This window comes from Labeo rohita, chromosome 24 (genome assembly GCF_022985175.1).
Source record: "Labeo rohita strain BAU-BD-2019 chromosome 24, IGBB_LRoh.1.0, whole genome shotgun sequence".
Classification (NCBI taxonomy): Eukaryota; Metazoa; Chordata; class Actinopteri; order Cypriniformes; family Cyprinidae; genus Labeo; species Labeo rohita.
In genome coordinates, this window is record NC_066892.1 from 20,544,036 (window position 1) to 20,559,791 (window position 15,756).

Below are 15,756 nucleotides of genomic sequence, written 5' to 3' on the forward strand. Positions count from 1 at the left end.
TTGAGCAAATTATAATACACTTAAAGTGTAACTACTCATTGTGCGTCTCAAGGCGAGAGTAAAAGAGACGATATGTCTCAGGGTCAAAGTTCAGATAACAGTTCTGGCATTAAAACATCTTTCAACCCTGTTATTGATGCATTCTTTCTGCAAGGATTGGTTTCTGATTGTAATAGTCTATTTTAGCAAAAATGTTCACAGACTGCAGAACAGGAACTTTGGAAGACATCTGTGTAAATATGCCTCAGTGCAAAAAGTGCAGGAGTGCATTTAATGTAGACATGCAAATCTGCTCATTCTACCCCACACAAGGATCAATCAAGCTGACAGTTCCACTGGGGTAATGGGGAGATTGTAGAAATGTTTAAAAAAAAAAAAAAAAAAAAGTATGATAAAGTACTAGGTGTCATCAAAAATCCAAGACACTGTGCTGCGCTGCTTCTGCAAATGAAAGGAAAACATATCTTCCACCCTTGTTTTTTTCTTTCCATGCCTTGATTCATTCATCTTCTGTTTCCATCTGCCCATTCTCAGCCTCTTCAATGACATCTAACTCTGTTCTAGAGGTGACTTCATTCATCGGCGAAGAGTTGTCCTCTACAACCCTTTCTGCTTCTGGGGTTTTCTTCTAAAAACAGATGGTAAGACTGATAAATACTGCAGAATAAATACTAAACGAGAAGTATTTTAGAAGTCTAAAGCCCAGTTTTAAAGTAGTTCACTTCCAGAACAAAAATTTACAGATAATTTACTCACCCCCCTTGTCAGATGTTCATGTCTTTCTGTCTTCAGTCGTAAAGAAATTGTTTTTTGAGGAAAACATTTCAGAAATGTTCTCCATATAGTGGATTTCTATGGTGTCCGCTTCCAAAATGCAGTTTAAACGCACCCTCAAAAGGCTCTAGCGAAACAGTAATTTTCTAAACATTTTTTTACAATTTATATACTATAATTATTTTCAACCTCAAATGCTCATCTTGCACCACAGAAGTCCACTATGGACAACATTCCTGAAATGTTTTCCTCAAAAAACAGGTTCTTTACGACTGAAGAAAGAAAGACATGAACAACTTGGACGACAAGGGGGTGAGTAAAATATCTGTACATTTTTGTTCTGGAAGTGAACTTCTTTAAGAATCATTCTAAAACTAAGAGAATAGTGAAATCTACACACACAGATTAAATTATTTTTAACTTTTTAATTTTTAACTTGAACATATAAGGTGTCTGGTGTGATTGGCTTCCAAATATTTTAGTATACAACAGTTAATTATAAGCACACTGCTTTTTAGTGCAAACAGCATTGCACTTATGTACTTTTTAGAACAGGGCCGGCGCCAAGGCAGTGCCCCCCCCCCCCAATGAGTTACTGTGCTAGCTGTAATACTTAAGCAGAACTTCAGCAACCTGACGGCTCCTCACCTGTTTCCGGTATACATAACCGGCTGCCACTGCAACCATGGTGGACTCCCCCACGAATCCTGCTAACAAAGACCCCACTCCCAGTGTGGCACCATGCACTCTGCACAAAGACAAAACCATCAACATTACAAATATGATTACAAAATAATACCAACTGATTTTAATACTGTACAGTTGTTGCTATGATCAAAAAGTTGCTGCAGCAGTCTGCTTTAGCTGAGGAGCAGAGTCATAATTAATTCACAAAATGCAGACACCATCAGTTTATTTTTAGACCTGCTAAAAATTCAGAGGCAGCATGAAAGCTAATTACTTCACAGATCACATACTGAGCAGCACATTCAGAAGATATTTAAATGAGATGCATTTAACATATTTGTATATTTCTGCTGAATACTAACCCCATGTAAGGCAGCACCAGAAGGCTGGTGATGAGCACAGCGATGCGCAGAACTGAACTAGGTGCCAGCACGCAAGTTCGCTTCAACGTCATTAACCAGCCCGTCAGATGAGCTCGAACTGTAACTGATAGCAACACAAACACAACATCAAACAGATATTATGCACTGTAAATAATCATATACAGTACAAAATCATCAATAAAAAAGGTTAAAGAAAAGTCTTTATGGTACCAGGCACAGGGAAGAAGGAAAATACTCTCAGTGGAATGATACAGAGCTGTGCGAAGTCCATATCCACCCCAATGACATCTACCAGGATGCGTTCAGAAACATGAGGGGTCCAGAATACAATGAAACACATCTGGAAAACAGATACAGGTATGTGCACTAATTTCTTAATTTTGCAGTTTTGTGTTGAAATTTTACATCATGTACAGTGAGATCAAAATTTGAAGGAATTTTAGTTATGTCTATACTATGCTAGTAGAACAGTCTTACAAGGCACTTCAACAAAAACTCTTTATTTTGTGGAAAACACAGTGATCAAAATTAGAGAACAGCAATGACTGTAGCACAAAGAAAGATTATGACTAAAATTTATGAAGGTAACCGCAGTCAAAAACTCCTTGCTTTGAATGACTTCAGCACATCCGTGGCCACATCTACTGCTCTGGTGTGATCTTGGTCCACTCTACTTCCAGTCTTTTCCACAGGTTGGTGACTGTAGTGGGTTTCTCAGCCATAACCAAGGCATTTCCAGAGATTTTCAATCAGTTTAGATCAGGACTCTGGGCTGGCCATTTCATTATTTCAGTGTTTTGAGCTTCAAGGAACTGCTTTACCTATTTTGCTGTAAGACAGGGAGCATTGTCCTGCATGAAAATTGCTGACTGGGCAATTAACATAGGGAAGAAACCAAATGTTGCCACAGGAAGTTCTGATAAACATTTGCATTCACTCTGCCATGTTGAAGAGGCCCAATTCTTGCTGCAGAAAACTTCCCCCAAACCATGACAGTTCCTCCTCCACCATTCACTCACTTTGGGTTCAGTCTTTTCCCAGTTTAACACCAAACAATATGTTTCCCATCTGACCCAAATACGTTTACAGAGACTCAAAACCACAACCTTTGGGTTACAAGTCTGACTTTCTAACTATTAGACAGCTTCTAAAGTGAGCTTAGCCTTTTGATTCTTTCTGCTGATGAGAGGCTTGGACACTGCAGAGTGCGCTTTCAGTCCAACTTCTCTTATACATGCCAAGACAGATCCTTATTCTTTTCACCACTGGCAAGCAATTCCAGCTGCAGTGTTGAACCGATTCCCCATAGAGATTCTCTGCATTATCCTATCTTCTCGGGCATTTGTCTTTCGTGGACAATCAATCTTTTTGGGGGACTTCAAAGAGTTAGTGACAGTCTAAAGATGCAATATTCTAGAAATCACAGATTTGGAATGACAAACTTCTCTTGCAATGGCTGAAAGGGTCAGCCCTTTGGCCTTTATCTGGACAACCTGCTGTCAGAGGGTTTCAGTCACTTTACGACGGATCACCATCTTGCAAAGCCAGTGAAAACTGGAAAGCTAGGCTGCCAGTTAACTTGGGTTTGTCAGGTAATTAAGGAAATTAGCACCAGGTGCCAAGGTTAACACCAATAGCTGGGAGGTATCTGAAACTGCACTCTAATTTTGATCAGTGCTCTTTTTCGAATATCTCCTTTACATTTTTTATACTGTGCTTCAGAATATATTTAACTCATGAAATATGATTAAAAACTGTGCTTTTACCTCTGTTAGGACAACTTCAAACTAAGCAGTGACCTCGAAATTTAAGAAACTGTAAGTTGTTCTCTAATTTTGATCTCCAATATATATTCTCCAATATACTGTCACTTCTGATTAATTTATGCATCCTTGCAGAATAAAAGTAAAAAAAATGGTAATGCATATTTAACACTAATGAAAAAATAATGAATACCACTATATGGATTATCTCTAGTGTATATTTAGTTTCAACTCCTTCATTACACTTAATCCTTGATGTGCCAGTCAGTTTTGAATGCGTCTTTGTTATGAGACTCTTCTCATTCCAGCAAAACCAAATTACGCAACTTGTCTCACGTCAAGCCTGCTTGACGCCCTGCCTACGGGCATTCCTCTATTGTGATACAAAGCCTATTTACAGTGAAAGATCCTCCACATCTGACCAAGTTAAAGGCCATGGGTTTGAGTCATATAATGTGCACTTGACTTTAAGCTTCATTGCTCACTCATACCACAGTGCTTGTCACAAACACTTTAGGACTTTTTCCTTTTACACTGAAATCCAAATGAAGGGATGGATACGTGGTTTGCACTGACAAAAAAACAATAAAATGTGTAATGTGGCAGACCAGCATATCAATGCATGCTCAACCTGGGATATAAAGACAAATAACCAACATCATGAGTTTGTGGTTTTAATATCAAATACAGACATGCAGTGTTGTTGCGCTACGGGCGTCCCGAGTTCGAATCCTGACTCGAGGACCTTTCGCGCCCCCGCCCCCATCTCTCTCCCACTTCACTTCCTGTCAGTTCTGATCTGTCCTATCCTAATAAAGGCAAAATGCCAAAAAATAAATCTTAAAAAAAAAAATAAAAATAAAAAATACATTTTTTTGTAGCTATTGTCTTGGAACACCAGCTGAAATCCTGTAGACCTGTGTGACAGCAGCATTAACATTTTTGTAGTCTTCTCATAATTCAAACTCTAAAAGAAAAAAACAAAAAAACAAAAAACCTTTTATCCAATTACTTTTGATTGTTGCATGGTTTGTTAAAACATATTCTCTGCTATTTGTTCTTTTTTTTCCAGTCATTATGAAACAAGAAGCAGGAAAGCTGCCAAAGATCTTCTGGCTGCTTTAAGACGTCTCCACTGTTGCCACAGGTGTTACATCTCAATTCAGAAAAGTGGGTGTGTTAGATCTATCCAGATGTTTTTCTTAATTTCAATTTTATTTGACCCTCTAAGCCATAATTACTCGAAACACACCTACAAGTCATGTCACGGAAACCAAAAACAAATGGGAAAAACTCTAAAAACCCATCTAACCAAACTATAGAATTTTTTGTCTGTACACAACATGGATACACTGTTTATTCTCATTACATTTCTTAAAAAAAAAAGTTTTATTTGATTTTACATCATTTTTTGTTTGGGATAAAGTAAAACCTTAACCATATGTCTAACATCTGCTTTTCAACAACCCTGTTGGTGTTCTGAGACATACCGCTGGACTTTACATTATATAAATGTGTGTGTGACTCATTTTAACCTGTTGTTGTTTTTTTGTCTGCAGGCCTTCAGATCAGAGCAGGACAAGTAAACAGAAGAAAAATGGGTTTACTACCAACGTGGGAACTGAAATCAGTGTTTACTGATTGTATGGCATGTAGAAAATGCACACCATTTTCACATGCAGGAGATGATCCATGTTTTGTGCTGAAACTTGAGCGGCTGATCTGAACAGACTTGACATACCAAATGAAATTCAAAACATAAAAAATATCCTCTGGGTACATGTATGTAAATCAGGTTCCACACTTTTTTTATTATTATTTTTTAATGTAGGTTAACTGTAGGTTTAAGGTTTAAAAAAAGCTTTACACTACTGTGCAAAAGTTTGGGGCAAAAGTAACTCAAAAATACAGTAATATTAATAATATTATTACAATTTAAAATAACTTTGTTAATATAGTTTAAAGTTTAACTGATTTCCTATTAATAACATTTATTATTAACATCACTGCTGAAACCCATTGTACTGCTTAATACATTTGCGAAATCAATAAAACTCTTTTTTCAGGATACTTGGATGAATAGAATGTTCAAAATAACAGTATTTATTGAAACAGAAATATTAACATCATAAATGTCTTTACTGTCACTTTTTATTTAGATCTTACCGTTAAGGAGAGGAGAAAACAGCAAAGGGTGAACTTCTTGATATGTGATTTGGTGACCGTCAGACCACTGGCTAATTTATTAGTAGGGTTATTCTGTTAAAAAAAAAGAATAGATATTATTGTTTACTTTCCAAATTATACACAGGTTAAAAAAATAAAGCTAAGCCATTATGCTTGTGGGGAAAAACTTGTTTACATGATTTAATAATATAAAAAAGTATAATACATTCAAAGCATACTTAAACACACTAATCTGTCACCATCCAGCAAACCATCTAAAACAAGAAAGATATTTTCACACCCACTACACAACTATGTGCATCAACAATGAAAACCATGTTCTTGTCTACCAGAAGAACACTGAGTGCTGGTGAAAGCAAAAACAAAGTTACAAAACAAGTTCTCCCCAAACTAAATCTTTCAATCTGTCTCACCAACACAACCACAAATTAAAACCTAATGCCTCTTAAATCACAAAAAGCTCATACTGGTGATGTTTCAAATCAGAAAGGGCCATAACTTAAACATGTTGAATCAGGCATATGATGTGATCAGTCTGACTGTTGTAGGTCTTTGAATGGTACATAATTACAGGTCTGCAGGACGAGGCATTTTATTGTGAAAACTAGTCAGTGGGTGTTGACTAAAAAAAACTTTCCAAAGCCTCGGGACAAACCAAACAAATAAAAGCTATTGAGGTCTTATATAAATCTTATACCAAACAACAAAACAGGATAGGAACTACATTTTTATATATTTGTTGTTTGTTTGTTTGTTTGTTCTGCCTGCTGTGACATTCATAGAGGTTGCCAGGGTGTTGCTAAGCAGTTGTTAGTCAAAACCACCACCTACCTTATCAAAAGCTGGATAGACGGCACGCAGTTCTGTTAACCAGCCATAAGGCATGTGACCAACCGGATATGTTGCTGTTAGTACTGCTACCGCCTAGCAAACATACAATTCAGTTAGAACAGGTTGCTGTGTATTTCTGTTGACTGTTAGCAGCCACCTGTACTCACTTCAGTTGATGCTGTGCTACCTTTGAGGTCCCGAGAGACAAACAGATTGACGATGGGCCTGCTGATACGCTGAGTGGCCAAAATGAGGGCAAGCGGCCACCAGAAACTAAGCATCTTCCTTATGGTGGCGTCGCCCTGGAAATGACCACAAGCACACTGAATATAAGAAGCAACTTTCTGATTTTTCTGTAAAAAATCTGCCTAGAACATACCCCATGTTCTAGGCTGGTTGATTCAGGAATGTTGTCGTGGACGTTACAGTAGTAGCCCAGTCCTACGATTGTGAACCGCACCAGAGCTCCCATGTACAGAGAGAGAATGGGTATAAGAAGAGGCTCTAAACATTCCAGGTTACTCTGGAGAAGAATCGCCACAAATATTATCTGCAGGCGAAAAGAAGAGTCAAGAGTCAGTTAAATATTGGGCAAGTTTAAGTACATGTTTAAACAAGCCTGCAAAAATATTTATGCATCCAATAGTGAAAAAAGATGCTGAAAAGAGATGTTGTTTTGCTACATGCTGTATGCAAATCTGTAATGCAAAATGAGTGCTCAAAATAGCCCTTGGGCAGGTAACACAAATTTACATATACATGATGTGCCAAAAATTGTATATATGTTAAACTATTTAATACTAGTTTAATGAAATTAAATTTAGTTAGTTCAATGAAATGGAATTTTAAATATTGATTATTAGATTACATTAAAACATCATATGTTTTACAGTCATGTTTTTTTTGTGTGTGTTGTGCTTATAGCGTTGATGTATGACTATTTTTGCACTGTATTACACAGCGCTCTGTTTTTTTAGGATGACAAAACGTTTTGAAAGTTACATTTTCAGCCTGGCCTGCTCAGCGGCCTAACAGCACTTGTCAATAGCCAATCAAATCAAAGCAGGCGGGGTTTACCATTCACAGAATAATTAATATTATTATTCATATATTATAAATTAATAATTAATGCAAATAATTAATAGGGCCGTGGCCTAATGGTTAGGGAGTCAGGCTTGTAATCATGCGGGTTCGAGTCCCAGGTCTGGCAGGGATTGAAGGTGGAGGGAGTGAATAACCAGCGCTCTCTCCACCCTCAATACCATGACTGAGGTGAGTCCCTTGAGCAAGGCACTGATCCCCCAACTGCTCCCTGGGTGCTGCAGTGATAGCAATATGGCTGCCCACTGCTCTGGGTGTGTGTTCACGGTGTGTGTGCACTTGGATGGGTTAAATGCACAGCACAAATTCCGAGTATGGGTCATCATACTTGGCCACACGTCACATCCTTTCCTTTCCTTTTCCAGAAGCAGAGCGTGAGTTTTGACATTCTTTTTACCATAGAAATATTAAATGACTGCTATATCCAATGATGCAAACTACATGATTTTTTGATATGGCCATTTTGAGAGAGAGAGAGAATAAAAGTTGTGTGTGTGAATTATCGGTTTGTCTCACTACAAACAATGAAACTGTGCGTTTAGTTACTTCAAGAAACACCTCGTTGCTGAGTAATATAATGTCTCGAAGATATTTTATTATAATAAAAGGTGCAGGATAGTGTTGGAAAAATGTTTCTGTGCTCACTTCTCAGGGCTCTACACTTAATTTTCTTTTTAGGAGCACTCCTGCTACTAATTTCAAAAATTTAGAAGCACAGTCCAAAAAAAATGAGTACCTTCTGATCAATAATCAAAAATTCTGATTAAAAAAAATTGTCTTCCAATTACGAGGTGATATTTGATATTGATATTTTTTTTTTTTTTTTACCTCTGTAATAGCATTTTTCTAATTTTATTGCAAGTATGTCATCTTTTATGTCAAATTCAAAAAATTATACTGATAAGCTTTTTAAAATATCTAATTAAAACAATAGAATAAGAACAGTAGAAAAAGAAGAATAAGTTACCAATCATATGAAATCAGTGTTAACAAAATTAATTTGTACTACAGAGGTGGCGCAGAAGAACGCAAAAAAGTGGATTACAGGTGTATTTTCAGGTGTTTATCGAAATCTCACAAAATCAATGAAGCTACACTGCACTACGAATCGTAAACCCAAACTGGGCCAATCAGCAGTGAGCAAAGTAACATATATCTGATATACATATATCTGTAATAATGCCACTCCCCCTGTATCTTTAGTTTCAAATTAAAGCAGTTTACGCAAAAGAGCTTTAGAGACAAAACTTGCTGCTAATTATTTATTATATGTATATTATGAATTAGAATTAATATTATATTAATTGTAATATTATTTATTATTATTATTATTATTATATTCTTTTTATAGTATTAATTATAATATTATAATTAATATTAAACTTTGCATTTAAATGTAATTCTATACACAAAAATAAACTTTAGTATATAAAAGCTTTTAAAATGACCAAAGTTATGTGCTTTCTTTGAGCTCTTTGTGAAACTATATACGTGATTAAATTCAGTTGATTCAACTGCATAGAAAAAATTTGAAAACATTTTAAAAATCATATAAAGCCCGAACTTTTGCACAGCAGTGTATATATACGATTTCCATTTTACATTGTTTTGATATTATTTTTATTTTAATCACATCTTTGTGGCTATAAATAAGGCAACTAAGGCAATTCGTTAGAAATAAGACAAACTGTCCATTTAAAGTCAAAGACAAGGACAATGTTGTAAAGCAGTCATTTTCGTTTGCCTTTGCTTGTTATAATAAAGCTGTGCTAGTCAGAAGGCCTATTAAACATCAAGAAAGACAAAACTTATTTAATAAACTCTAATCAGTTGTAACATCACTTGTTCTCCTGCTTTTTCTCTGCCTCTCCGCTGAACAAAATAGACCAAAATCTGACATTTAAATTCAGTACAACACTATTTTTCAATTGCGGCACAAGAGGTGATGATAACAACTTAGCATACAAAAGTTTACAGAGGGCACCTTGGTATTGTTACCTGCGCAACAACATCAGAGATGGAAGCAGATCCCACTAACAGGCTGTACTTGTGCTTCAGGAGGATGCCAGCATGAATCCATGCCTTTGGAGCAAAATCAAATCAGTACAAATGAATGCTTCGACCATTCTGTTTTGACTATTTCTGCAGTAGGTGAAGTGTCTGGAATACCACATGGAAGTTATACCATACTATAATCGCCAACAAGTGCAGTACACAAAACATAGTGCTCAAAAGTCTGTATACCACAATGCACTGTGCTCAACATGATCTTCCATTTGCATTTTGTGATTAAAAAAAGTAATATTGGAATACAATCAACTTGATTTACTTTATTTTTTACATTTTTGCATCTTGAATCTCATACTAAGTTATATGTTCATACTCACCATTGCATCTAATAATGGAAATACTGCGAGGTACAAGAACGCCCTTCTTGTCTTGTTTCCAACTGAATCATCCACATGGTGAAGCTTATTTATGATGTAGTAGCCCAGATCTGTGTAAGCTGGGGAAACATGGCAATTTTTAACAAAGGTTTTCCACTGAGGAACTCTAGAAACTATCCAAAAGAATCTACATTTTAGTTGCTAAATTAGCAGTTGCTTTTTAGTTTGAAAATGAACATTGTTGCCAACATGAAACTTTAACTTTAAACAGTTGTTTGTTTGCTGTTATATTTGAGTAACTTTATTTGCAAGACACACATACCTATTAGGATGTGAAGGATGATGGCAATGACCCCAGCCACAACCATGCAGAGGACCGCCTTGGTTCTCTCCTTCTTACTGTTGACAAACACGAGCCCCACATTTTTGAAGTCACTCATGGGTCCAGTGAAGAACTTCATAAGCGAGTATGCCAGACCATAGCTGGCCAACATTTCAACCCTGTCCTCTTTCACAGAAGCGATGCCCCTGTTTAGAGCCTGAAACAGAAATGTGAAAGAGAGAAGGCATGTTTCATTGTTGCATTTGTGTGTGTGTATATGTATACATACAGGATATGCATGCTTACACATGCATACACACACACTTAATCATCAGAGGGATAGGAAGCACAAGTTTTATCTTCTTGCATGCAAATGAAAGTGCCAACTTGTACACAGCAGAGGCAACAGCAAGACAACAAAAAGGAAATGGTTTTGCAGGTGTTGGCCACAGACAATTTCTCTCTCTTTATCCTTCCTGACTGATTGGTGTTTTGTTAGGGTCTTTATGACTACTTGTAGCATAAGGCAGTACCTGCAGCCCAAACAAGTTGCACATGTAGTCCAGCTCCTCTAGATTGGCACAGCCAAACATGCCGTCACAAGGAGGTTTGGTGTGACTGCCAGTTTCAAAAGCATGGAGGAAATACCACAAGACAGGCCATGAGGATAGCTAGACAGGGCAACAACCCAGCAGTTGGACCGGTATCTGCTCCTTTGTGCAAGGAGGAACAGGAGGAGCACTGCCAGAGCCCTCTGAAATGACCTCCAGCAGGCTACTTGTGTGCATGTTTCTGATCAAACTGTGATCGAAATGAAATGCTCAGAGCCACTGTCAGATCTTACACAGCCACATGTGGTCAGAGAGTGTAGGCAGCTTCTGGATGACGAAAGTATTGATGCCACTGACTTGCCCTCACGTTCCCCAGACCTGAATCCAATTGAGAACCTCTGGGATGTTATGTATTGGAGCATCCAAATCCGCTACTTAGCACCACAGACTGTCCATGAGCTTAGTGATGCCCTGATCCAGGTCTGGCAGGGGATCCTCTAGGAAACCATCTCCCATCTCATCAGGAGCATGCCCAGACATTCTCAGGAGTACATACAGGCACGTGGAGGCCATAAACACTACTGACTAACATTATGAGTTGCTATGATGAAATTTACACAAGTTTTCCTTTTTTCTTTTGATTTTCGGTTATGAATCCAGATGCTTTTGGCTTCCACTGACTGGTATCGCATATCTTATAAGTTACAAAATGTATATAAGTAAAGATTTGCAACTTTATTACTTTGTTTATCAAGATCCAATATGTGATTTAAGTGTTCCCTGTTTGAGCAGTGTATATAAAAACTAGACTTGTATAGACTATATGGAAAACTACAGTTTCTCTCCAGTTTTATCTGTGTAGCTGCCTATAGCAGAGCAATAACAGGAGAAACAATGAGACAATGAGTGCTGCTATAAATACACTCAGACGTTAGTTACATAAGACTAATCCTTTCCCTGTCTACTCCTCGCTCAAACGCGCACACACCTGCTTAATAAGACTGTCACTTTCATAACACTAAAGGACACAGACACGTTAAACTTTAATGTGTACCACAGACTGAAAGAGCGAAAATAAACATTGCCTGAACCTATTTCTTAAACCCAACTTGGCTGAGCTTTGCACCCAAATGAACTCGATGAACTATCCTTTGATTACTATCCATTAAGTGCATATCTGCAGTATGTCCTGACAGCATAAAATGTGAATTAAAAACGAAAAAGTGAATTATCTTCACAGTGAATCTTTCACTGGCCCACTGTCAATTACAGTATGATGAGTGTAAAAGCATCTAACTGTGACATATATATTCAAACAAATATATAACAGTCATTCTAACATGCCTTTCCACATATTTCCCTGGTGGTTTAACAGTAGTGACATTGCACAAGGCAGCTTGTGCCATTTATGGACCTGACAACAAGTTTAAAAAGATGTTATCACAGGGTTAACTGCAGTATGAAAAGGGTAAAGGTTATGCACAGGGTTAACTGCAGTATGAAAAGGGTAAATATTATGCATAATGTATGCATTTATGTAAAAAAAAAAAAAAAAAAAAACTCCTTAAGGATAAAGGTAGGTCTTGACCCCATTTTCACTTAGGAAATCTACTCTACCTGGTTTTTATTCTAAGCAGATGTATTCTGAAGTCTCTTCTGACTCAGTAACCAGGCCGTAACCTGTAATTTAGCTTTTGTTTTACTTTAAGGGACAGCCACAGTCTTTGTAGCTTGTTATGCAAGAGGAATACTCATACACTCAGAGATGACATCTTTGAGAACTGATTTAAAACACACTGCATTCAGGGAAATTAAATTAATAATTAAAAGCAAATGGTTATCCATGCAGTAAGTGCCAGAGATAGAACATTGTTTTTTTTTTTTTGTTTTTTTTGCAGTGATGCCTGACAAAAGGCATCTGGACAACAAGTTGTTATAATCTGTCTAATGCTTCAAAGCAACTTACACTTACGGGAGGCCGGGGCTAGCAGCTGTCACACTTTTAAACAAGTGCATATTTTTTAGGGTACGGTTTTTTGTTAAACATTTCTACTACTAGTATCAGGAAAAAGACCAATAGACTTAAAACCCGTTACATTTTGAGAAATTCTAGACCGTTACAATATAACTTGCCGTATAACCACCTTTAAAGATTTTCAGTTAAATTATGAAGGACAAAACAATTCACAAAATAATAGAAATGTAGAAGGTAACATACAAAATCACTAGACCATAACAAAACAGCCAACACAGTTTAACTTTTAAAATCTACCGTCATTATTAAGTTTCTTTGCTCAATGGTACAAGGGCACCTCACGGATCAACCCTAGTAAGATCTGAACCTAAAACCTTTAAATTACTAGCTCACCACTACGCCACGCTACCCTAGAGATTAAATTCATAATCAGTAAATTAGTAACTCAGCATTATTGGGCTCAATCTGACATTAATGCATCTAAACAAGCCTAACTTGTATATTTACAAACATTTCACTGGTGTTCGTGCTGTACAAATCGGTTGCATGTCAAAATAGCAGAGTGTACAGGTTCAAAGGCATCATATCTCACCTGTTCTCCGAAGTCGATGGCTATATTAGTAATGGCTAGCGGCAGCAGAAAGCGAATAAGAGGCCAGTACGCAGTCCGTGATAGACAGTCCATCATGACGAATGATGACAATAATATTTAAGGCATTCGTCCGTGTCGGGCTTGCAGTGAAGACTCGCTTTATGGTTTGCGGCTTCCAGCTGCCTGAGGTAAAACTGGAAAAACTGGAGACACTGTCATTCCCAGCGCTTCCGATGAGAAGGTCATCCAAAAATTTCGCATTATATCATCATTGTCATTCACCCGCAAATTAAATCTCACTGTCACAAAGTGCTGATGTAGGAAACCGCTGGAAATTCAGCATTTTGCTGTCTAACAGGCTGAAGGGCTGTCGGCTGTGTGCTCGCGCGTGTTATTTATTCTCGTGCAAAACACACGTGGGGCGTCACAACACCAAGCCCTCTCCCTTCTCCAGCTGTTCGCGTCAGTCTAATTGGGTGGTACCAAGAATGATGAGGATTGATTTATTGTTTCCTATGGAACATTAGTTTGTCTTCGTCTTAGAACAGTGCTATTGGACTAAGAAGTCAACGGAAATGGTCTATTAAGTTAAAATAGAAAGTTACGTGTTTGTTATTTTTAATCACTGCTGCCCTCCACTGGATGTTCTTTGTGAGACAGTCCGGGGAAACTCGCAGACTGCTATCAACCTGCCATCTTCAGTGTATGAAAACAAAGCCTGTGTTTCAAGGGTGTCAGTAAAATATTTACATTGAGAAAGATTATCATAGTAGTGAATTAATGCAGTGCAGAGTTGTTACAGGGGAATTTGCAAGTATGTTTATTAAGCCACTGTATGTTGAGAAGAAATCACTGATTATTACAATAAGTTTCTAGATTCTGTTAGCTGTCAGCAGTATGTGTTCATTAGCAAAAGTCAGAGTAGGTATGTATAATGTATGTATGTGGGTACATATATATATATATATATATATATATATACATATATATTAATATATATATGAAGAGTTCAGATGCAAAACCATCCATCTGACGTCTTTCTTTAAAAAATGCATTTTTATCAGGCTCAGATGTATAGGTTTCTATGTAAGTACCGGTACTTCTGATTGGGCTGAGGCTGATATTTTAGCGAGTTTGAAGAAAAATTATTTGATGGACGTATAATATGTGTCGAGAGCATTCACTCAGTATCATTATCTCGTTTCTGACCGAGATGGCTTTTAGCTGGTTTTGCATCTGAACTCTTCATATATTTAAAAGAAGCATTTTTTATCAGGCTCCTTTGTATATGTTTCTTCTGTACTTCTGATTGGGCTGAGGCTGGCATTTAGCGAGTTTTGAGTAAAAGTATGTATATATTTACATCTAATAAACAGTTAATTCACAAACAAAATATTTTTTTAAAGATTTTACGAACAGAAGATTAAGTAAAATCCATGATCCTATAGGATTTATAAATATGCATTTTTTTTTTTTTTTTTTTTTTTTTTTTTTTTTTAATTCGTTATTTTTTGATTTTTGTTTATTGGTTTTTGACACAAATCCTCAGCTAGCCTCACCAGACCGGAAGGAACTGAAGGAACTGTTTTCTACACAGCGGCTTTATAGATCAACTGAATTAAATCCATAATTAATTAACTTTACACTGTTATTAAACTGAAATGAATCAACAATGAACTGGCTTTTACTTAAAAACTGACTGTTTACTATTGTCCTCTTTTTTTAGAGCTGCTTTAGGCCTACCGCAGAAAAGAATTTTGTTTGCATTAACGAAACATTATTTTCCTGTTCAACACTGTAAAGCTGCGTTGACGCAGCGCTATAAGGGTGATTTATGTATTTCGCAACTTGATCACCGTTTTTATTACAGTAGTTGACAGCAGAGGGCACCACATACCAACGTATTATACAAACCGTCCTGTTTTGGGGTCTTTGAAATCCTAAGCACCTCAGCAGTCCGATCATTACTTACACTGTAGAAAATTTGACCGTAAATATAGATGCAATAGCCGACTGTTAATTCTATTCACAGATCTTCACAACACAATACCAAACTAAAACTTTTATATTATATTGGTTTCACTGATGTTAGAATGTTTTTTTCCCTAAATGATTATGTCACCTAATGGTTTCTGAAAGCGCTCATTAAAAAATCCTACTTTATAATTTATGTAAAATGTTTGCAGCATATAAATAAATCTGA

At 36.9% G+C, this 15,756-nt stretch overlaps 1 protein-coding gene across 2 annotated transcripts; it reads right to left on the minus strand.

Moving 5' to 3' along the window:
- Nucleotides 1-358: 358 nt before the first annotated feature.
- On the minus strand, nucleotides 359-14,119 carry ankha (ANKH inorganic pyrophosphate transport regulator a). Of its 2 annotated transcripts, XM_051097928.1 has the most exons (12): nucleotides 13,554-14,108; nucleotides 10,436-10,652; nucleotides 10,114-10,232; nucleotides 9,725-9,808; nucleotides 7,005-7,175; nucleotides 6,793-6,927; nucleotides 6,626-6,718; nucleotides 5,774-5,866; nucleotides 2,055-2,184; nucleotides 1,824-1,947; nucleotides 1,423-1,522; nucleotides 359-628 (listed from the first exon to the last, which is right to left on the minus strand). In XM_051097928.1, exons 1-12 carry the CDS (start codon nucleotides 13,647-13,649, stop codon nucleotides 500-502), a joined length of 1,491 nt encoding a protein of 496 aa, XP_050953885.1. In that variant the 5' UTR covers nucleotides 13,650-14,108; the 3' UTR covers nucleotides 359-499. The 2 variants fall into 2 exon arrangements, with proteins under 2 accessions (XP_050953885.1, XP_050953886.1); XM_051097929.1 differs by lacking the exons at nucleotides 359-628; nucleotides 1,423-1,522; nucleotides 1,824-1,947; nucleotides 2,055-2,184 and adding an exon at nucleotides 2,193-4,574 and having other exon boundaries at nucleotides 13,554-14,119.
- Between the last annotated feature and the right edge of the window lie 1,637 nt (nucleotides 14,120-15,756).

Coding starts and splice junctions, on each gene's coding strand:
- ankha (XM_051097928.1), bottom strand. CDS start 13,649: ATGATGGACTGTCTATCACGGACTGCGTACTGGCCTCTTATTCGCTTT. Junction 9,809..10,113: donor TTCCATTATTAGATGCAATG/GTGAGTATGAAC, acceptor TTTGCTCCAAAG/GCATGGATTCATGCTGGCAT. Junction 1,523..1,823: donor CTGGTGCTGCCTTACATGGG/GTTAGTATTCAG, acceptor GTCTTTGTGCAG/AGTGCATGGTGCCACACTGG.